The sequence below is a fragment of the Candoia aspera genome, chromosome 5, assembly GCF_035149785.1.
Source record: "Candoia aspera isolate rCanAsp1 chromosome 5, rCanAsp1.hap2, whole genome shotgun sequence".
Classification (NCBI taxonomy): domain Eukaryota; kingdom Metazoa; phylum Chordata; class Lepidosauria; order Squamata; family Boidae; genus Candoia; species Candoia aspera.
This window is the reverse complement of record NC_086157.1, coordinates 98,231,558-98,255,313: the sequence shown is the minus strand read 5'-3', so window position 1 is coordinate 98,255,313 and position 23,756 is coordinate 98,231,558. Positions and strand designations below refer to the sequence as shown.

The 23,756-nt window shown below is 39.1% G+C and overlaps 1 protein-coding gene across 1 annotated transcript in view; it reads right to left on the bottom strand.

Moving 5' to 3' along the window:
- Nucleotides 1-21,964, bottom strand: part of EXPH5 (exophilin 5) — a 57,580-nt gene extending 35,616 nt beyond the window's left edge. The window contains exons 1-3 of the mRNA XM_063305807.1: nt 21,747-21,964; nt 3,791-3,948; nt 2,019-2,190 (exon numbers count right to left, since the gene is read on the bottom strand). Of these exons, the coding sequence (XP_063161877.1) occupies nt 2,019-2,190; nt 3,791-3,948; nt 21,747-21,865 (449 nt within the window). The 5' untranslated portion in view covers nt 21,866-21,964. The remainder of the gene's footprint in view (nt 1-2,018; nt 2,191-3,790; nt 3,949-21,746) is intronic.
- Nucleotides 21,965-23,756: the final 1,792 nt, after the last annotated feature.

Genomic DNA, 23,756 nt, shown 5'->3' with positions numbered 1-23,756 from the left:
TGGACCAACACCATCTTTGAGGGGTATTTTTGTAAAATAAAGTTTATTTATTTATTTATTAAACAAATTTATAAGGCCGCCCAACTCACACATGGTGATTCTGGGTAGCTTACAGAATTAAAAATCATAAAAAATGCAATAAACACCCCCTGGTGGCAGCAAACACATTCATTCCAGCCACTAGATTGGCTCCGAAGCAGCTTGGGGTCCCCAGGCCCGCTGACAAAACCACATCTTCAGGGCTTTCCAGAACAGGAGCAAGGAGGGGGCCACTCTTATATCTGGGGGAATGATGTTCCAAAGGGAGGAGGGGGCCACCATGGAGAAGGCCTTTATCCTTGGTCCCACTAGATGTACCTCCCTAACTGAAGGGACCCACAACATGCCGCGCCTCCCCACTCTGGTGGGCTGGGTGGATGTGACTGGGGAAAGGCAGTCCTGCAAATAACCTGGCCCCAAGCCATGCAGGGCTTTAAAGGTGATAACCAGGACCTTGAATTGGACCCAGAAGCAAATCGGCAGCCAATGTAGCTCCCTCAAAAGAGGCGACACATGAGCAAGTCTAGGCTTGTGCAAAAGTATGAGGGCTGCTGCATTTTGAACCAACTGAAGCTTCCAGATACTTTTCAAGGGCAGCCCCATGTAGAGCGCATTACAATAGTCCAAATGGGAGGTGACTAGGGTGTGGGTGACTGTAAGAAGGGCCTGTTGGTCCAGGAATGGGTGTAGCTGGCACACAACACGCAGTTGTGCAAAGGGTCTCCTGGCGTTATCTGGGCTTTTTCTTCCTTTTCTTTGAATTCTTTTTCAACAGAGATAATAATAGGTTTGACACACATAGTTTTATTTTTAGCATCCAGGCTGGATGGGATAGTTAGATTGAGGCAGAACTCTCCTGTATATTATTGAAAAATGGGGTTAAAAGATGCAGTTCAGCAGTATCTGCAAATGCACAGATTCCCCACCTAAAAAGCCCACATTTTTTTCTAACTTTTATGCAAAATAGCAATTTCATGTAAGAGCACTTAATATAAAAAACACCGACTTTATATTAGGGTGTTGAGATATATCTCACAATATAAACCATAGGTTAATGATTTACCATGACAAGTTACAAATAAGCATGGCTTTAGGAATTATTTATGGATTCATTTATGAGGGTTTTTTAATCTTCTAATGTACTATTTTAATCGAATTCATTGTTCCCACCTTCGTGACCTCTATGAAAAATTTATATAGTCATATTGTTTACAAATAAGTTTAATACATGCACTCATATAAATTAAACCTTTAGAAAAGCTCTAATGGAAGAATGCATATGCAAGTTTTTCTGACAACTTGCAGTTCAGAAGTGGTAATACCTCTGTGACTTTTATGCAGTCCGCCAAGTCTCTTAAAAAAACCTGACATTACTGAACAGCTGTGTCAAAATAGCTTTGAGATAAGGGTGCACAAATGAGTAGCAGAGTACATGCCTTGCATACAGAAGAGTTCTGGATCCAGGAACTAGCATGTGTAAGTCCAGTTGGGGAGACCTGAAAGCCTGGAGATTTACTACTATTGCTATAATAGATAATATTGAGCTTGATTAATAAGGCAGCTTCCTCTGTTCTTGAGTTAGACACTTGAAATACTATAGTACAGTCTTCTATATTTCTTCCTCTTCTAATGGAGTAACTTAGATTAATGGTGACAGCATAGAAGGGCCAAGTAGCCAGGTTGTTTATGGCAGAATTCCCCCATCTAGTGTCCTTCAGAGAGAGGTTCAAAATCTTCTGGAATTCTCTGAGTTGTAGATGCCAGGATTGGCGGGGTGGGGTTCTGATTGCTCTGTGTTCTTAGAGTCATGAAAGTCCCTTCAGATATTCCACAAAAGGCACAGTGAAAGTATTTCCAACATACATTATGCAGGTCTGGTGGAAAAAACAATGGAAGAAAGTATCTTAAAGAGCAAATATGAGGAAGTGGACCAAATAACTGAATGGACCTTCAAATGGGACAGGACGTTTCTAGCTTACCGTAAAGAGTTCTGCTGCTGCTTTTGAGGAGGTTTCAAATGCTGCTTCTTGGATTTCTTGAAGGACAAAAACAGAGAAGCAAATGGTGTTCTCAGGCCTTCTAGGATGGAAGTGGCTCCATGCTTCTGGGCTTGTGGGACTTGCAAAGCAGAGCCCTTTGTGGTTGCAGAATCTGAGAAAGTAAAACTACAAGTTAATGAAAGAGCATGTCTGTACATCGTGCAGAGCCATGATGTTGTCCTGCTTTAGTGTCAAGTGTGAACCTAGTCACTGTGGCTGTGTGCTACTGTTTACGGTAATGGTTCCCTGCCTCTCATCTGGGAGCACTGGTAGCCCACAAGGATTTTTATAGGAGGTCCCCAGTGCAAGTGACAAAATAAAAACGTATTTTTAAATAGCCAAAATCATATAACAACAGCTAAAACTCTTTTTTATCGTAAGATTTTGGCCTTCTTTCTGGAATCATGCTGAATTTACTGTTCTTGCGCAGTTCTGTGAAATGTACATGGACACTAGCTGGGGGACTGACTGGGCCAATTTGCCCACAGGCAGTGCACTGCCAACTCCTGCTTAATATGATGGTTCTAAAAAGTTTGTGAGTTTACATGGCCCACATACAGGTAGTCCTCACTTAACAACCACAACAGGGACTGGAAAATTGGTTGTTAAGCAGTGTGGTTGTTATGTGAGTCACCACATGACTGATTTGACGACCATTTTTATGATGGTTTTTAAGCAAATCACCGCTGTCATTAAATGAATCCAGCTTCCCCAATGGATGTTTTTTGCTGGAAACCGGCAAGAGGTTGCAAATCGTGATCACATGACCATGGGACACTGCAACTGGTTGTAAATGTGAGCTGGCTGCCAAGTGCCCGAATTGCAATCACATGAGTATGGGGGTGGTTCGATGGTTTGCGATGCTCATAAGTGTGAGTACAGGCCATAAAGCACTTTTTCTGAGGCTGTAGTAACTTCAGACCGTTAAATGAACGGCTGTTAAGTGAGGATCACCTGTAAAGGAAAGGGTGGGAACTGTGACTTAATATGGTGTGAGAACTCCGCCAATGGTGATTTATTCAATAATCATGATTAACCTATCTGTGTGTAGAATAAAAAAGGTTGGTTAGGAACTTGCTAAAAGCAACAGCACAACAGGAGTGTCTCCTACATCTTTATTAGTGCTGAGTAAGGCAATGACAGACTCAGTCTTCTTGCTCTGATATTTGATTACATTGTCACTTGCATGTTCCTGAGCTCCACCCTATCTGTCAAATTCTATCATCCATTTCATCTATCTAAATTGAGTTCCTGTTCCTTGACAGGTAGATAGGAGAAAACCACTGTTTTATTTGCAATCTGATTTATCTAAAGTGCCTTTGTGTCTCTTATCTTCCACGGAAAGACAACAGAACTTGAATGCAGTAAGTCAATCACTGCTCTGCAGCTATTCCTGTGATATATGATTTATCATTTTCCTCCCTCTAAAACTCTTACAAGCATGCGTAGCGATCCCAGTAGAAAGTATTTTCTGTTCTAATCAGATGAATGTCTTCACTTGATGGAAAACCAAAGTTAAGACTCAATATTGTCTTTTAATATTGTTTTCTATCCTAGAAAATAAAACTAATCAAGTTCGATTATATGTGCATATGCATAGAGATATTTGTATGTATCCATCTGTGTGTATACGTATAAAAAATAACCGTTTCCTTTCTCCCATTCCACAGATAGCATTGTTATTCATTGCGAATAAACTAGTGACAACTCACTGTTTCCCATGGCCTTTTTCAATTGGTGAGCTAGTGGTTGTTTCAGCATTCTGCTGACATCAGGGTTGCTTTGAAATGTTCTCTTCTGTGTATCTTCAAACCATTCTCCTGTCATTCCCGGAAGCCCTGTTATATCTTCCTTTTTCTTTTGAAGTTTGCTAAAACAAAGACAGAGTGCATATATTGTTCAACAGCTTCTTATTCCCCCTTCAAGGTCTCAGTAATGTCCTCAGAAGAGTTATTAATCTTTAAATGAGTCCTTGTTTGGGACCAGCAATCCAGTCTTTAAGTGAAGTGGTCTCTAAGTGAAACTGTGACTGTGTTTACGATCTTACTTCAGCTTTCCTTTGCTTTACAGACCCGAGAAGGTCATAAATGTGAGGATTGTGCACAAAATTACTTTTTCATCACCATCATAACTGAGAACGGTTGCTGTACGAGGCAATCGCTAAGCGAGGTCTACCTGTACTGCCTATTTTGTCAATCTAAAGATTGTAGAAAAATATAGTTCTAATATCCTATAAGCCTGTATTGATTTGGTCTGGAAAAAGCATTAATCATTTAGTGTTATCTTACTAAGTCTGTTCAGGTTGTGGACTTCGGCATTCCCCTAACCTTTCTCAATGCATATTAAAGGAGGCCACTGAAATTTAAATTATCCCGGTATCTAGTTATTTATCACAAAGACAATGGGTCATCAGTTAAACTATGCTATGAAAAAGTCTGGTCCTGCTTTATTCTAATAAATCAGTTTTTACGCTAACCACTGCTGAAAGTGCCTGCACCACAGTTTGCATTCAAGTCATTTGTTTATCGTACAAACTGGCATGCTGGCTGGGGAATTCTGGAGGTTGAAGTCCACGCATCTTAAAGTTGCCAGGTTTGAAAAGCACTGATATAAACCGTGGTGCTGCATCTTGCCTGAATTGGATTGGAGGTCAAGCTATGGTTTGCACACCTTCTGGCCTCTGGAGAAAGATAAGGGTGCTAATAACGCTTTTGTAAATGAGATAAGGGGAGGATAACTGTGCTGGCCCTCAACTAGCCTGCATTTAAAAAAAAATAGAAATGTAAAAGAAAAACGAAGGGTGGCCCATCCATCTCCACAAAGGTATCTGTGATATTAAACAAAGAGGACCAGTGGATAAGTATCTTATCCATGGTTAGCCCCAGAAATGGCTTAGCATGTCATATAAACACACTAATGTGGATTCTAAATGAAATCCACATAAAGGCCAAGCTGCCCTAACCTTGAAGTTACTCTTTTCTAAGCATGATTCACTCAGATACTTTTTAGAAAGACGTACAGTAGTAAGAAGAAAGGGATGGGATTTCAAGCATTCTAGCAACCTGTTTCCCCTACAGAAACCAGGATATCCCCAACAGGACAGAGACTTCTTTGTTTTCTTTTTGCTGCCTTCTGTTGAATTGGGGAACTAGCAGATCTTTCACAAATAATGAAAGAGTTTACAGGTAGTTCTTTACACAACCATCTCTTGAATTTTTATCAGTCGGTGAACAAGCCATTATAGTACAGCTCATAGCTAATGAACATTTGACCCAAATGAATCACCATGTTGCCAAACATCTGTACTCAGAATTAGTACAAACTTCCAGAGTGGAAGATTCTTCCCATAGTCCAAGGTAAAGGTAAAGGTTTCCCTTGACGTAAAGTCCAGTTGTGTCCGACTCTAGGGGGCGGTGCTCATCTCCGTTTCTAAGCCTTAGAGCCGGCGTTGTCCATAGGACACTTCCGGATCATGTGGCCAGCATGACGACACGGAACGCCGTTACCTTCCCGCCGAAGCGGTACCTATTGATCTACTCACATTTGCATGTTTTCGAACTGCTAGGTGAGCAGGAGCTGGGATTAACAACGGGAGCTCACCCCGCCGCGCGGTTTCGAACCGCCGACCTTCCGATTGACAGCTCAGCGGTTTAACCCGCAGCGCCACTGCGTCCCTGCCCCATAGTCCAAAGTTCTACAATTTCTGTGTATCTCTGATAACAAGGAATACTCTATTAGAGGCCCTTCTCACTCTACCAGTCTCCAATATTCCCTTTTGGGGGAAGATTTTGAGAAGGTTGTAGGGCCAGATAATGATAAAGTGGGTATCACCACCCATTGTTTAGAGGCTGTATGGGACTGAATGGGACAAAACATGCTATAACTGAATCCAAGCAAGAGAGAGACATTATTCATGTAAAATATCCACTTCTATATTTTCATCCATCCATCCATCCAATTTATATGGCCGCCCATCTCAACAAATGATTCTCGGCAGTGAACAGAATCAAAATAAAATTAAAACAATTGAAAATATTACAATAATTAAAACACAAAGCAGCTGAGAACATCAAACCCAAATCACTTTCTGCTGTATCTGTATTCCTACATTGACCCTGGATAGAGCCACACTGTCTCTGAAAGATTGGAGTTGTAAACTTTATAAACTTTATAAAATATAAGAACGGTGTATGCCAAGACTCCTGTAGAGAGGGGAAGGGATGCTACAGTCCAGATAGTGTATTGTTTAGAAGTGTGGCATAGCAAAAAGTGTGGCAAGAAAAAAAAATAGGCCTTGAGCCTGCTGTACCATGACAGAGTCATGAAGAGAGATGGGTCGGTTTAAATACGCCAGAACCACACTATATTTAATGACACTACCCTTGACAAGTGCAATCCCACCTCTGCCCCCGGTGTATTTTTAAAAAAATATATTATGGAATTAAATACTTCTGCCAGTGGTTATCTATGAAAAAAAATAATAAATTACTTAAATCAGCTGCCTTTCAAATTTGCCATTCTCTAGATATGTTAGACTACAATACTCATATAGTGGGATCGTGAGAATTGTAGTCCCGTATCAGATGGGGAAGGACGATTCCAATAACAAACACAAATCTACAAAGCAAAATGCAACAGTTAATGCAGTTGGTTAACAACTAAATATGAAAATGTGACTGTCATAGAAAGAAGAATGTGAGCCTTTGTTTGTTACAGACTATGTCTGACTGGTGATTCACCAGGAGCGTATAAATTTCTCTCCACTTCATTAACGTTCCAGACAGCAAGTTATTACTACAATCAATAAAATGAGTCTACGTTCTGGGCATGCCTGTCAAAGATACATAGACAATATAAACATAGTATATGTTTATTAGTAGTTACAACATGCTCTTCTTCTTGAAAAAACAACTAGATTTTTCAAAACTTTATTATTAAAATATTTTTGCCAGGCATGGAATTTTAAAAATAAGAGTAGTCTCCCTGTTTAATTACTCCTTGCCAGTAAATTAAAATTGTTAATCTACTTGTAGAAGCAAATGGATTGCCAGTTCAGAAATTTAGCCCAATAAATGACATTCAAAGGCTGGTGCTTAACTGAGTCTCCTTTGGCATCATCCCTCAGCCAAGGGAAGACTAAAAAAAAAAATACGCCAAACAAACAAACACTGTGTTCACACTCCCCCAAAATCATTTAATTAAAATAAAATAAAAGCTAAAATAGTTTGTTAACCTGGTCACAGCAGGTGGCAGCACTTCATTGACTTTGGCTGATCCTAGAAAAACTTACTGGGGTCAGATCTGCTTAGCACTTTAAAGGAAACCACCAGGAAATTCTAGGTTTGGGGGCTAGACTGAGAGCGGGAAAAAGTATATCCAGATATTTGGACTTCAGTTCCAAGAATTCTTAGCAATGGGTGTACTGCCTGAGCATTGTAAGTTTTGAAACCCTGATCTCTAGGAAGTATCCAGATTAGGAAGTCTATGTTAGCCTCACATGTATAGAAGGTTAAATAAGAAGATCACAAAATGGTACTGAATCTCCAGTGACAGCTTTCCTCAATCTATTGCCCACCAGATGTATTGGACTGCAACGGACAAAATCTCTAGACGTGCTGGGTAATGGACAGTGCTTCAACGTATATGGAGGAAAAGGTGGCAAAGCCTTTGACTAACGAACGTGCCAAGGATGCCTCCTCCCTCACCCCCCCCCCCAATCCTAGTGGAGGGAGGATTGATTTTCATTTGGACTGCAGCAGGAGAGAAAAGGGTAAAAGCCCCTTCCTTCCTGTGTGGGACGATGCTCATCTTGATTGTTTTCTACCCACTCAGCTCCCACCACTCCCCTTTATTAGCTTTTGATAGAATTTTCAGAATTTGAAACAAATTTTGTTTCTTCATAAAAGAAACATCCTGGATGATTCAAGCAGGATTCAAGGACATCTTTTTAAAACAAATTATGACTAAGTTGGTATTGGATGAACTAATGTTTGAGCCACAGTATTAGGATTTTACCTGGGCTAAATAAAACTTACTGTATATAATGGTTCCTTGTTAGATTTTTTTTTAAGAGATCCAGCCAACTGCCCTTTTCATATAAGGAATTTTCTTTCTTTCAAAATAGGCAAGAAGCCAACTAACAAAAGTTTAATTCTTGATGCTTTATTTCAGAAAAAAAATCCACTCCTCTGCCTAGTTGCTTCCTTTTTAGGCAGCAGTTCTGTCAAAACATAATTCTCTATAAATTTCTCTACTCCCCACCCTGAGGAGGTACAGAAGTACAAGTGGAGTCCATGGGAACAGGAATCTCTTAGGTGTGGTTGTTTTTCAACATACCATCTTTGTTTTAAGAATGCTCATTGGACAAATTGCAGTCCATTGCCCTGAGAATATCCTCATTTGCAAACAGTGATCCTGGCCCATATCTAACCCAAGGAAATTAGTAGCACTTTAGTAATTTGTGAATGGAAGTAGGGATATGCATTCCTGTGTGCAACATAAGATCCATTCAGCTATTTAAATGGAAACACAGTTGAGCCGTAAGTGGCAAAGGACATATATAACCAAAGTTTTCCTGCACTGGTTTTATGTACCTATGGACAAGCATCAGGCCAAAAACAGGGTTAGCTGAAAACACACTGAGCTGGGGAAAAAGGAAACAAAGGATACACTTAAATGTTCAATATAAAAATTCCTAGTTTACTCCTGGCTTCCACAACCTGTTCATATAAAGAAGTCTTGCAGTGCAACACAACAAAACAGACTCTGTAGAAGGAAACTCTACAGTGTAGCCAGGTGGTCTTATACAATTAAAGGATGATTTTATTTTTTTTATTTATCATATTTCTTTGCTGCCCAACTTGTACATGACAACTCTCAAATGATACACAGAGACATTTAAGAGATCATTTCCAATTTTGCAAAGAAGAAGGAAGTTTACTTCCATGTAAATAGCCTAATGCTTCTACACACAAAATAGTGTTAGCAAATATTTTTATATCATCAAAATACAGTACTAAATTTGTTTTCAGTATTTAAGTAGCTTCAAAGTGTTTTTGACAAAACCCTTACAAATACAGTTCAAGTTGCCAATTATATCCAGACCTGAAGGTTCTTATGTCAGTTAAATAAATGTTCTGCCTATCTACTTTTATAGGTAAGCATCAATATCTTCTAAATGCAATATATAGATGACAATTTGGTGCAAAGCCCATGTATGAGCACACACAGAAAAACAACAGTCAAGCTCAGGAATTTCTTGTATGGAATTTCCAAGAAAATCCCATGAAGCCATCCACTCTAGACATCCTCCCCCATGGACGTTATTTTTGAAGGGAATTCTTTCCCAGCTATTACTAACTTCAGATTTAAGAGGATTAACAGTAAAATAATTACCTAGTGAAATGGTGAATTTCCATTTTTTTAGATGTATTCAAACAAAACCTGGCAGCCATTGTTTGGAAAGCTTTAAAGCAGATACTGAATAGGGGTGGGTGGTACTGGTTGGACCCCATTGCTGTCCCTTCCAATGTTATGATTTGGTCAATACATGCAATTTGCAATACCTCGGGGCAATTTCTCACTTTGTGTTTCTCGATCTTCTACTTGGTATTTTATTTTACTTTATTTTACTTTATTTACAGGAGTTATACGCTGTTCCAATCAAGCTGACTTTGAGTGGCATAGAACTCCCAAATCTGTAACTTGGGTTAAAAAACAACAGCAAGATAAATATCAATAATATAATCAAAAGCTAAAAACCATAAATCACAATACAGCTACCAAGAATCTAGTATTTCAGAATGACCAACACATCATGCTCCAAGATTCATGGAGTTCTGTTTCAAGAATCCAAATATTTTTATTCATTTTGATACCATTATATTACATATCTGCATTTGTATGGTAACCTACCATTATAAATAGTTGGCTAGAACTACTTTAACAATAAAACATTAATAAGGTGGCACTAGAGGGGCATATATTTATATTTAATGCATTCTAGCTATAAGGGGTGGGGGGAGTTGAATTCATGAATTTATATTATATGAGTACTTCTTAGCTCCCTTTCTAGCTGAAAGTTTTTAACAAGGTCATTTTCCAACCCAATGACTGCCTTTGGTGCTTTTAAGCTATTGTCCCTTGTGATTTTTTAATAGCTGTTTATTGTGTTCATTTACCCTAAAGATATGACTCAATACACTGTCAGATCACTTATGTTTCCCCTCCTCTTTTTTGGGAGGGCTGTTATTATCCCCTAACCTGCTATTCTGGATGAATTAAACTCAAAATATTTTATCTCCCCAGTTAACTTTTGCAGATTCACCCCTGGGCAGGAGCAAAGGCTGATTAAATTCCTTTGCCAAGCAGAGCCTGTGAAATGTTGTAACAAGTTGCTAAAGGGTAACTACTAGATATGAGAATGCAGAATTATTTGCCAAGTTTCAGCATACAAATTGCTCCCACAGTTATGAGATATCAAGGGTTCACAGACAAAAGGGCGAGAACTCCTAGCTTGAGATTCTGTCAAATCTTTAATTGATCTGCAACTCTTTAGAAACTATCACTGCAATTGCTCAAAAATCTTTTATGTGTTCAAATTTGACCTGCTGATTTTTCTCCTACATGAAAGGCACAGGAGCTTTAACCAAAAATGTTTTCTTTTACTTTTCTGAACAAGCAAGATCACATCTTCTACATGTTCAAGAAGTACAGTACTAGTACAAAAATCAAATTGAATGTGGTCATTAATCACTTGCCATCTTTTGTTTTCACCTGCACATTGATTTTTTGAAGTTTTTCATTTATTTGAATGACATTGGATTTTGTCCTTTTCTTCAACCAAGCAAGGCTCCCAGCTGCTGCCCAGAAACTTACATCTAAATTTCATATTCCACAAAAGTAAAAAAGACCAGGATAGAAGAAGAAAAAAGAAACCAGAGGTTCTGGGACTTAGTTGTCTTATCAAGATTCTCAATGGAGTTGGCTACCCCCAGCTGACCTTCTTGACCTTGAAAAAGCTAAACAGGATCAGAACTGGTTACTTGTACTTTGGTGGGAGACAGCCAGGAAATTCCATACCTGTAATTTACAGTAGACTGGGAAGTTGAAAAAATGTTCCAGAAGAAGGCAGTGGCAAACAAAAACAACTCAAGAAAGGCAGAACTAACAGAAAGTTTGATGGATAATCCACCTTCTTCAATTCCTTGGCCTTTACTTAATGGACGAAATACATTAAGAAATACATTTGTCCAGCATGAAAGTAAACTTGAACATCAGTGCTGGGGCCTGACTACTAGGCATTCCTTAATGCATGACTTCAAATCCAATGCTTCCCTCAAAATTTTAAAGTAGCTCATTTGATGATGAGTCTGACATAAAAGGAACCTTACTGATTTCAGTGGGTGTCCTAACAGCCAGGAACCACGCTGAGACAAGGAATAGGTCTCTAGTGCTTTATTACTGCTACATTAGACAGAAAATCCTAACAAACTGAAGAAGTGTGGGAAAAACCCAGACAGATAAATCCCAAAGGTTAAGGCGGGTCTGATTTGTGTCTCTTTGAATGGCTGCTTAACTCCTCAGTACTACGCATGCGTTTTCCCCCCTGGATAGAGGCCCCGTCCTGCTCACCATCAGTACTCATGACAATGGGACTGTTTATGTGAGTGGCTGCATTCCTGGCGAGGGTTAAGGGGTTGTTTGTTTCATCAAGTCTTGTTGACCAGGTCACAACTGGCTGGGTTCACAGCACATGTAAGCATGGCTTACAAGTACAGTGGCTTAAAACCCCCAATGGCGAGATTTTATAATATGCTAAGCCAAAACCAAACAAAGCCCATTTATGCATGAATATGATGTGTGAATCTAGTAACCATCGACCTATCCTAGTTACTTTTAAAAATTCCTTTTGCCTTTTTCATTCCACTATATTACTACTGTGATCAATACTCCCAAGGCAAGGGAGTATTTTGCTCAGCAATAATTAATGACTGAATATATACATTATGTTCACTGTAATTAGAATACAGTAATAAGCTGCTAAGTATTCACAGATGCTTTTAATTGACCTTCCTTCCCTTTTTAAATAAAGAATAACAATCCTTGTCCAATATAATTATTACAAGTTTTACCAGTACCTTATTTCTCTATTGTGCTAACATGAATGTGGATAATTATTTTGATGGAAAATGACACCTCTTATCTTCTCCTCCTCTCGAAAATGAGAGCTACAGAAAATAGTCTCAGGGAGTGAGTAGAGAACTCTGCCAATACCCATTAAAATTAGATTATATGGTGCAATTGATTGTCCAGTTCATCTGTGTAGGGCCAGAGCCACCATCAGAAGGGCTTCCTGTAGCCCAGCAACTGCTACTGCAATTCTGGACCTTCTGGCTCTAGAGTTCATCATCCCTCCTCTCTCTCCCTCCTCCCCCTCCCCTTCCTTTTTGCAAGTGAGGAAGCAGCAAGTGCAAGAAGAAGAAAGAGGAGAAATCTCAGTACTCCTTCCTCTGGGAGAGAGATATTGGCCAGCTTGGTCCAGAAAAAGGAACAATAGAATTAGCTACAGAAGTAACCAGAGGATGAGCACCTTATCATTTTCATTTCATGGGCTTTCCAAACCCTTGAACCGTCATTAAACCACTGTTTTGGGATGTCCAACAGATTGGCATGCACCATCTTTAAAGGGGAGACTAATACACACATCCTATCTGAGCTGACCTTATTGTGCACATGGGGACAAAATATTAAAACATTTGAGGCAGTGGCTATATTCACATTACACTCTTAACCATGACTAACTTCTCTGCATTTGATTTTTAACCACGATTTACTCAAATTACCCAATTTCCTGGGTTCACAGGACATTGTGAACCATAAATGCAACACTCTGGCTGAGTCTGCACAACAGTCTAGATTCTAGAATAAAATGGGCTTGTCTACTTTGTGTTCAGCATGTTGCTTGAACATGGCCTATCTATGACTCTTGTCTTGTTTCTTGAAACTACAAAAAGGACATTTGTGGATTTCAAGGGGAGTTTTTTTTTCCTGAAAAAGGAGAAATCAAAAGTAAATTTATGAGAGAGGGAGGGAGGGAGGGGCTGGTGGTAATGGTGGTGTTGGTGTTGGATTGAGAGCTCAGATTGAAACTTTGCTGTGAAGTCAATCTATTTCCTGCGATAATCAGTAGTCTCCATAAAATGAATCCACTTTTCTCTTACCAGTTACGGCTGATCAACTCTCTGTATCTTATAAACAATTAATGAGAATAACAGTGTCCATCTCTTGGTTCTCCTCTAGAACCCACTATTCAGAGAAATACCAGTATCCCATGGGTAGAAGACATATGAAAAGGTGAAAAGTCTGTGCCATCATGAGATAATGAAGAGCTAAAGCACAAAAGGACAATGCTAAAATGAGTGTTAAAAATGCCTTCTCTGATCATGAGACCCAGGAAGATAAGCATCCAGCTGGGTCCAATAACAAAATGCAGAGGGAGGGGGAATCAATACTGGTTATAAAGCCATTGGTAAACAAGAGGCATCAGTTGCTTATTAATTAATTAATTAATTAATTAATTAATTATTCCAATTTCTATCACCGCCCATCTCCCCCTGAAAAGGGGGACTCTGGGTGGTTTGCAAGAAAATTAACCATTTAAAAACATGAATGCATAAAATTACAAAGTAAGCAACCGAGATACTAAAATAATAAATATAAATAAATATAAATATGAATAAATAAATATAAATATTTATTTCCTGAGATCATTTCCTGAGAATTCAAATCAAACTGGACTTATAATGCTCTGTAAACCCTGGGAATAATTGCTCCCTAGTGCTTGTCTATCAAAACGGTGTACAGAGAAAAAAAAGAAAGTTACTGTGGTAATACATCCTTTATTCTCTACCATTCAGCTTTCTAATGAAATGGAAATTTATTACAAGGGATCAAAATATTCTCATGCTTGGCCTCCGTAATTGACAATTTAATAAATCTTCCGTCATTTCTACTTAGTTTTTTGTTTGTTTATTTATCACATTTTGAGCCCGCCCTACTTAGACAACTGTGGGCAGCTTACAGTTAAAAAATATATATATAAAATAATACAATTGATGGAACATTTATCAAACATTTCATCTGCTTTTTATGAAATCATTAAATAACTTTAAGATAACAAATTTAAAAAATTAAGGGAAGAGAATAATTGCATTCCATAACTTCTATTCTCTTCCAGTAGTACTTTCCTTGCACTTCTTGCTACGTTTTAACTCTGACAGAGTATTACATACTCTGAGTCCAGACAAAACTATTCATAATAAGTTTTTAAAAATACATCAGTCACCATCATCACCTTGATAAAAAGTGCTTTTTACATCTTCCCAATAATTTTAGTTGCTTCTTTCTCTATTTTTTTCATACTTGCAGAAGAATAAATAGAATGGTTCCAAAATAGTTCACTTTTTAAAGATTCTGTCCACATCTTTCTTAGCTGTCCACATCTAGAAGAAACATTCTTTACTGTGTATGTAAGAGAAAAATGCTTTTTCAGTGTTTTCCTTGCTACTATATTTTTTGTGAGCACTTGCAAAATTAATTAAATTTGATACACCATTTTTTACAAAATTATTTAAAAGCTAATTTAAAGCCAATTATTCTTTTCACTGAATATCTGACTACGGTTTTCCTCTTTTCTAACATCCCTTCTTTTGGCCATCCAGTTCCTGTTCCATCCTCACTATTTCCTAAACTAGTTATATGTGGTTATAAACCAGACTTCCAAGCACACAGAGGTTAAGCATCCATTCAAAGACACCTGACTTGAATTAATCTTAACCTTTCAGTCAAGGACTAAACTTGCAAGTGATTTCCCACTTTATCTCACTTTCGCCACCTCTTAATCTGTGTTAACACTACTCATCTTCTTTATGCTTAAATAAAAAATCACAAGGATTTCTGGTGTGCAGTGAATCCACAAAACACTCACGACAAGGTAATTTGCTGCTACTTCCTTCCAGAATTTTTTTGTTTACTTCCTAATCTAACCTATGGCCCTGGGATTTCTTAGTGGTCTAAGTATTAATCAGGACCACCCTTGCTTAGTTTTTTTCAAGGTCAGCTATAAGTGCTGCCACCTATGCAGGTCTGTCTTTTCCTTAGCTGTTACTGTAAATTGGGAATCCAATAAATTAAAAAACAGCAATCCTACACAACGGATCCTTAAAATTCTATGCGAAGTCAATATAAAAATCATTCATTCATTGAAATAGCTAAAGACATATTCTTGTTTTCAACAATAAAGGAACCAGCAGTCAAGAAATATGCCACAGACTAGGATTTAGTAGAAGTGAAGGCCTTGGAAAAGATATTTAGATGCTGTTATGTGCCTAAACTTACAAAGATCAGGATCGTGCAAGCAATGGTTTTCTTACTCTATGAAACCAAAATATGCACTTTGAAGAAGCATGATAGGAAGAATATTGGTACTTTTGATCTTTGGTGTTGAAGAAGACTCCTGGAATACAATGGATAGCCAAGAAACCAACAAATGCAATATCAAACAAGTTAACCCAGAGTCCTCAATTGAGGCACAAATAACCAGTCTCAAATGATCACACTTTGGGCACATTATGTGAAGAGCTATCTCTCTGGAGAGAAGTATCTAATATTGGGAAAGGTGGCAGGATGGAGAAGAGGAGAATGACCAGCAGCAAGGTCAATCAGCTCAATTACAGCAGCAATGGGTAGACCATTGGAAGACCTGAAGGACCAAGTTGGGGACAGATCCTCTTAGAAAAGATCCATATGTGGTCACAAAGAGTCGAAACTAATTTGATGGCACATAATCAATCAATCAATCAATCAATCAATCACATTCTTGTTTATTTTTCATTCCACTGACATAATTACAGGTATAAACCTTTAATAACTGAAGAGGGATGAACAGCTTGACTCAACTAATAGATCTCTGCGTAATTTCAGTAGATCAGCAGAGATGTCCAGTGTAAAAGAGGATGTCTCCTACAACCCCAGCTTACCTTTGTTCTCTTTTTTTCTGTACAGTGAACAGACTTTTCCAAAAAAAAATAATTAAGCTACAATTGCTAAAAGTTTTAATCTTTTAAGAATGCTTATGGGACTTAGAGGAATTCCTGCAAATAAAGATGATGCTACAAGGTGGAAGCACTTTGTTTTCTTGCATACTCACCTGCTGTTTAAAAATTAGGAAAGAAAAGAATGTAATTAAAGAGAAGGTAGCAAGGGAAATGCCTGTGAGAATACAGGTGCCTGCATTGGGGACTAGAGTCCTAAACCAGGACCACCATCAACTCTATTCTCAAATGGGCAACTTATGGCTTACTCTTGCCCTGACAATCATGGTCAAACTCTGATTATGATTTTTTTCCAGAATGGGCACAAATCACAATCTACAAATATGAACGAAACTGCAAATGTTGCCTGCCTTCAAAGTTTACAGCAATTGAGAAGGGACAAAAGCACATGGGCTTGTTCAGGTATGCCAAAATATGAATTTGCAGCGTATCTAAACCCTTCTATGTTCCACATTTCCCATACTGTATGAACAGTGGATTCTGATGATTACCTATTGCTAGTTTGCACTACTCCTGTTTTCAGATGAAGCATGTCACATCTGAACGAGTCTGCATATAAAACTCAATAGCCATATTAGCAGGATGTAAAGTAAGTGTCTTAGTCTAGACGTCCACACATCTTAAAGCTGCCAAGGTTGAGAAACACTGGTCTACTACATAGTGAGGGTAAATAATTCACCCAGTGATTTGGTCCCAGATAATCTAGGGAACCTACAGTATGGCTTTATCAGTTATATCAAGAGCAATCAATTTTGTAGTGGCTGGTGGGCTGCCGCTTCCTAGGGTGTGTTTTGTAATGTTATAGTTGGGGTGGGGGAATAAAAAGCTAGAGTTACAAAATTGATGTTGGTGTCCTTGTAGGCCTAGCTTTCCTTGGTCAGTTTCTCTTCTTGTTTCGCTGTTCTGTGCACCCCTGGAAGGTAGGGCAGATGGAAAGAAACAATGCAGAGATGGCCCAAATGGAGGGGGCCTCTTGTCTGTGCTTGGAGGCCAGAAGGAGAGGTGAACCTGAAATTACACTCTATTCCCAGTTTGGAAGGCACTCTGGCTTAGGGGACCTGCTCAGTGACTAACTTTAGGTAATTAAGGTTTAATTTGGGCACGATCCTAATCCAGAAATGATTACGTTATGTCAGACTAGTTCTTTAACCTGGTTTAAATGAATGTGGTCTTGGCATACTCAAAACTGATTCATCAGGGATGGAAAATAATGGTATTGTAGAAATCTTTGTTGCAATATGAACTACAGTGTCAAATGTCGCAGTCCGCTAACAGTTGCATCATATGTTTCTGCCATTGTTCAGACAAGTTGTAATCAGCCTGAATATGAGGGGGAGGAATTCCACCTTCATACATAAGCTTAAATAAAAACAAATAGCCTGAAAACACCCTTCTAATGCTTCTGTAGACTAGCTGGTACACATCAACATCTGTTCAACTGCAGATTGAATTAATTTCATTACTGCAGTTAACAACCAGTCTCATTAAGCCTAGGGCTTCTTTAAAAAGCTGGCATAATTTGAATATTTACATGCTTGTGGTTAACGATAAAAGATAATGTTCTTCATATGATTATCTGCACATACCACAACACTGTTTCATTTCTATCCCACATGCTTAGGCAAGTTACTGTCTCAATTGTAATCTTCCAATCTGGTGTCCTACAACCAGAAAAATTTGGCCTACAAACTCCATTACTCAAGACAGCCTCCAAATTTTAATTTTAATTGGGCTTTAGGATGTGTATCTTTGCTGTCCTTGCTTATTTTGGGGGGATAAATGCCGCAGAGGTACTCTTGAGTAAACACTTATATCAGTGTATTATACATGGAAGAGGGGTAGCATAACAGCATTTTTGTTTGTGCAATTTATTTATTTTTTTAAGCTAATGGGAATAAATCCAGCTACACTGGTACACAAAAATGGCCAATTTCCATTTGCCTTGGGCTATGTTGCAAATTAAACTCCAAGCTAAGCCATTAATTTCCTTAAGGATAAGGAGAAAAGTTGAAGTTTATGAGTTACATGCTTTAAGCCACTCCCTTTGTTTTAGTAACAAATATTACCAAGTTAAATAAGGGCATATTCAATGATATGTGTTCAAACATGGGAGCTCAATCAGTACCAGTAAACACCTGCAAAATAAAAGCTAGTTTTAATCTGTTGTTTTAGTGCCATGTTGACCATTCAAAGTTTTTGGCTTCAATCTGCCTGAGAATTATGGGACTTAAAGTCCAACATACTGTATCTGGAGACAGCAGATTGGAGAATCTATTCTATGGCCCAAGCTTATTATAACATGCGGTTTAGACAGACAGATCATGGTTTTACAATGTCTTTGGACTGCTGAACAGAGATTTTATGGGAAAGGAAAATGGGTTCAGACTTTTTAAGTAGCACCCTGTTTTTTCATTCTACAATGTATTTTCATTTTTGCTCTGGTTCTAGTTAGTGGACCTTGGAGTTCTAGCAGCAACCACCACCAAACAGATTTAAGAACCGGGAAGTTCTGTTCAACTTTAATATATGTTCAGAGTGGATATATATATATATATATTTGTTTCTCATCAAATCCATAGGCATGATTTTTTTTCATGAATAAGATGAAAAGTTGATTTGTCTAAATCCTTTATGTCTAAATTTCCATGTAGATATCTTGGAATACTGAAAAAGGAAGGGGGAAGTAATAGCAATACCTGCAGGGTTAATTTACAAACTCATCCCTGCCCCTCCTCTACAAAAAGCTTGGAACACTTTCCTCCTCCCAAGAAGACCTCACTGGGTCAATGCCATGAGTAAGTCCTATCAGCAAGTACTTTGCAATCTGTTAGTGGACTTCCTAGGATAGATATTGACAAAGAGTATTATGAAAAATGAGGTTGTAAAATCAAGAATATCCATGATGTGTTCCAATAATATTTATATTCTCTAGCGGGTAGGTCCAATGCAAGCTCCAAGAATACTCTGTGCTATCGCTAGTCATAGATTGGTGTCCTTCAAATGCATCGGGATGACAGTTTCCCAAATTCCCAGCAGCATGGCTGAATTCTCAGAGATGCAGCCTTATCATATTTGGAAGATGCTACACTGGAAAACAATACTTCCACAGCACTCATTAAAACTAAGCACATGTGGACATAACACATTCTAGAAGAGAGACTACGAGGAGCCCACGTATGTATAGACAAACGAATAAAAATGTCTAATATTTAGGCTGTGACAGCCCATGATCTCTTTGCACACAAGATGTAGGACAAGTTGGCACTTAGCTAAATAATTATCACTGACCTAAGGCAAAGAAATCCCATTCCAGCTACTAATAACCCAACTGAACTCTTTGGAGTTCAGGATCACTCTCTGTTATCCAAGCAAGCTACAGGACAAAGTCCTGCAGAGGGAGAACTAGAGAGTTCAGAAGGATTCTTAAAAACGAAATGAAGTCCAGAATACAACAGCCTGTATTCTGACAACAGCTTCTTCCTTTTTCGTTAGGTGCCAATGCTAAGTTTATTTATTTATAAGATTTATAAATTGCCTCACTCCAGAGGCTCTACACAATATACAAAGTAAGCTTTATGCACACTTCTAATGAAAACAACACCTTTTCAACACACAAACAGATAATAGAAAGACAACATTAGAGAAGATTCTCAAAATTCGTGTCAGAAAAATCAGGCTCAAATCTTCCAACTTGCACAGTACAGGTAGTCCTTGATTTTGAAGTTATGACAGCACTGAAAAAAGTGACTTACAACTGGTCCTCGCATATATGAACATTGCAGCATCTCTGCTGTCATGTTTCAGGTGCTTGGGAACCGGCATGTATTTATGATAGTTGCGGCATCCCGGGGTCACGTGAACACCATTTGCAACCTTCCAAGCTGGCTTCCAACAAGCAAAGTCAATGGAGGAAGCTGGATTTGCTTAACGACCATGTGATTCACTTAATGACCAGTGATTCGCTTAACATGGCAAAAAGGTAGTAAATCAGGTGTGACTCACTTAGCGACTGCCTCGCTTAGCAACAGAAGTTCCATTCCCAGCTGTGGTCATAAGTCGAGGACTACCTGTATATTCAATTTCTTTGTATAAACTATGTTACAAATGCTAATAGGCCAAAAACAAAGGAACATATTGTAGAGCAGTGTTTCTCAACCTTGGCAACTTCAAGCTGTGTGGAGTTCAACTCCCAGAATTCCCCAGGCAGCCATGTTAAGGTTGAGAAACACTGCTGTAGAGGAAGAAGCTCAAATACATGTGTAGAGAGGAATCCTGTGATTTTAATCAGATACTTGAACTCACGGTATCCTGAGATAAACTGTATTGAACTCAACAGGACTTACTTTCATGTTATGCTATCAAGGCTGAGTCTCATGACCAAAATGGGAACTGTAAGAAAAGCCTTGCCTATGCTGATTTATACCACACAGTTCAATGGTTCCAATCAGCTGACCCAAATTTGGCTTTTGACACTAATATTTAGGATGTTTCATAATACTTATATATGCATGCAGCTGGCTCATAATGAGATGAAATTGCTGGGAGGCAGTGTTGCCTACAATTCCTCCAGTGAAGGGAGCATCAGAATAGGCCTTTCCTTGGGAACAAAGTTGAAGGCTCTTTCACAAAAGATGGGAAAACTTCTGTTCAATGTTTGAAGGCTAGTCATATATTATAAATCAGTAGTAAAAGGCCATTTAATACACAATCCTATTCTTTTTTATCCAGAACAAAACCCAAATATACTCAACGGGGTTTACTTCAGGTAAATTTATTGAAGCTCTCTGTTGAAATATCCAAGATGTATCAAAAAACATATGAGATGAACCAGGATATAGTCACTGCCTTACCTTTATCCTCTGTGCTGAAGAGAAAAAAAAAGTCCAAAACAAACATTTTAAAAGTCTAAGAAAAAGACATGATTTCATATGAATCAACCAGGGATCTACAGGAGTTGTGGCCTAGAACTGCTTTGAATTCAAGTTTTGGGACTATGATAGAAAATGAGAGTGCCTCAGAGTATGTGCAAATTGCTCCTGTCCTTACTTCTCTGCTGCTCCACTGCTTTCAGCAATACTACCAACTCGCCAAGCAACTAAAATATGCCTGTATTGCCTCAAGACCAACCAGTTTCTTTTCTAATTCAATGATTTTATTTTTCTTGCAAAGAAAATGAATGCTGGCTGAGAAGTCCCAGCAGTGAATGGATGCACAGTCAGACTGGAGTGAAGCAAGCTACAGCCACGAAAAAGCACCCCAGGCTCAGGAATAAAAGTTAGATGAACCAATGTGAGGACCCCGACGAGATCCAAATAGTTGTTACCCGTATCATAAAAAAAGCATACAGATTTAGATAGCATCTCTTCCCCGTGCCTCTTCTTAAGGGTGCCATCTCCCAATCTGTTGCCCTCCCGATGTGTGGAATTAAATCTTCCACATTCCGGGAAAGCAACAAGTTGCAAAGAGGTTCTCCACGCGCCTTGACTTTTACGGATCGCAAGAATTTGGTTGCTGCAGGACTGCAAAATCTAAAGTCCAAGAGAGCTGCTCCTACCTCAGCCTTTCTCTCTCTGCTCTTTTGAGTTGCGAGTCCCGCTCCAACACCTTGAGGATCTGCCGAGCTTCCTCGCCATTTAAAGAACTCAGATCTACTCCACGGGATGACCGAGTCATTCTGGATTTGGCGCTTTGGAGGTCAGCCGGGGCTGTTCACCTTTGACTCTCGCGCTTTCTCACCGGCATCGCCCAGAGCAGCCGGCCTGGGAAGCGCAGCGCAGCGCCGCGCCGCTGTCCGGATCCAACGAGTGAATAAGGGGGCGACTACAGCTCACTCTCCCCCGCGAGCCGGGACAGGGCGAACTAAAACCGGTACCAATCGAAGAGCTTTAAAACAGGTAGTCAAAGCGCCCAACCCCTACCTGTAGAAGAGACACCTGAGTAATTGACAGCCCGCTTGACTAATCCCAGCGAGACCGCTTGAGCCTGATAGCCGGAACGCGCCAATCTCTGATTTGGAGAGGGGCGGGATCTCCCTGTCTCAAGGTGGCTCAGGGTTAATGGTGGAGGCTGCGCGTTTCTCCTCAAATATTTGCTTTTTAAAGGCTTCGGGACAGAAATGTTTGCTTTGGCCCTGGCTGACGCATTTGTAAAGCTGTGAGAGATAATATACTGTAAAGATATGCAAAGGGAGTGAGTGTAACCTCGGATGAGTGGCACAGGTTTTGGGGGCGCTGTTGTTTTTAACATTCAGAGAACCTTCGGCAGCAGTCAAATAGCTATGCCAAACTATTCAAAACATACACAGAACGCACACACGCTGATTTGATTCAGACGACATCCTAAACCATAATACTCTTCATTTGTATTTGGTATGTAATATGTGAACTTGACCACTGGTTTGTAAAAATTTATGTAATGGCCTAGCACAGCCATCCCAACCAGGGTGCTCTCCAGCAGCCACCCTCAGAATTCTCAGCAATAATCATGAAGTTGGGGGGATTCTGGGAACTGAGGACTACACATACAGCACACAGGTTAGGGAGAGCTGGCTTAACATGTAGGGTGAATCCAGCCAGTCCTGGTTTATTAAAAAAAGTTACGCAAACTATCATTTGGGTTTAGCCCACCACTGAAGAAGAACGATAAGGAGAGGTGTGGGTGTGGGCACCCTTTCACCTAGTGGCTGGTGAGGCACAGGACATTTCAGCATGTTCAGAGGCAATAGGGCTGGATCTTGGAAGCAAAGTCTTGGTATGCTGACTCTGGAATTCTGGGAGTTGAAGTCCACACATCTTAAAGTTGCCAAGTTTGGAAAAAAAATGTTCTAAAGGGAGCCCCTATAAAACTAGGTTTAAAATTATCTAACTGCAGCACTGTTCAGATGACTAGTTTAATACATTTGCCTTTCCCCTGTGAAAACTATGTTCTTTTTGAATGTTTATACTGTTTTTATTTTCTGGATTATATGGGATTATCTCCTCCCCCCCAAGTCTGCTGTCCAGCTTCATCTATTTTGACTCTAAAGAGCAACCAGAAAGAGACAGTTAAAATTTATTTTGCCTGTATCTTCCAAGCAGTGGCTGATTAGGGAAAAAAAACCCTCCCATATTCAATTCTTAAAAATTTATTCAATACTAGGGTCTCTGTTTTAAAAAGCATTTTTTCCCCAACTAGGATGATCAATATGGTTAGATGCATTTTCCCAGACACAAAAAAGTACTACAGACACTTAAAGAACACAAGCTAACTCATAGACTCTTCCAATTTTTTGCCTAAATTTGAAGAGCTATGAGTTAGCTTATGTTCTGTCAAATGTCTGTAATACTTTTTTAAATGACATAAAACTGGCCTCTACATCTGGATGAAAAGTCTGATGGGATATATAGCACCAGACATAGTTTAATGTTACTAAAGCAGGTGCTGAGATATATAATGTTAATGAATGGGTTAGCTAGTTTTATTCTTAAGCTTTCACATTTGACATGGTGCTGTAAATTGAGGGTTTTATACTCTTTATAGTCAAAGTTGCTAAAGTAGCAAAGATTTAAAAAAAAGCTAGTTGATA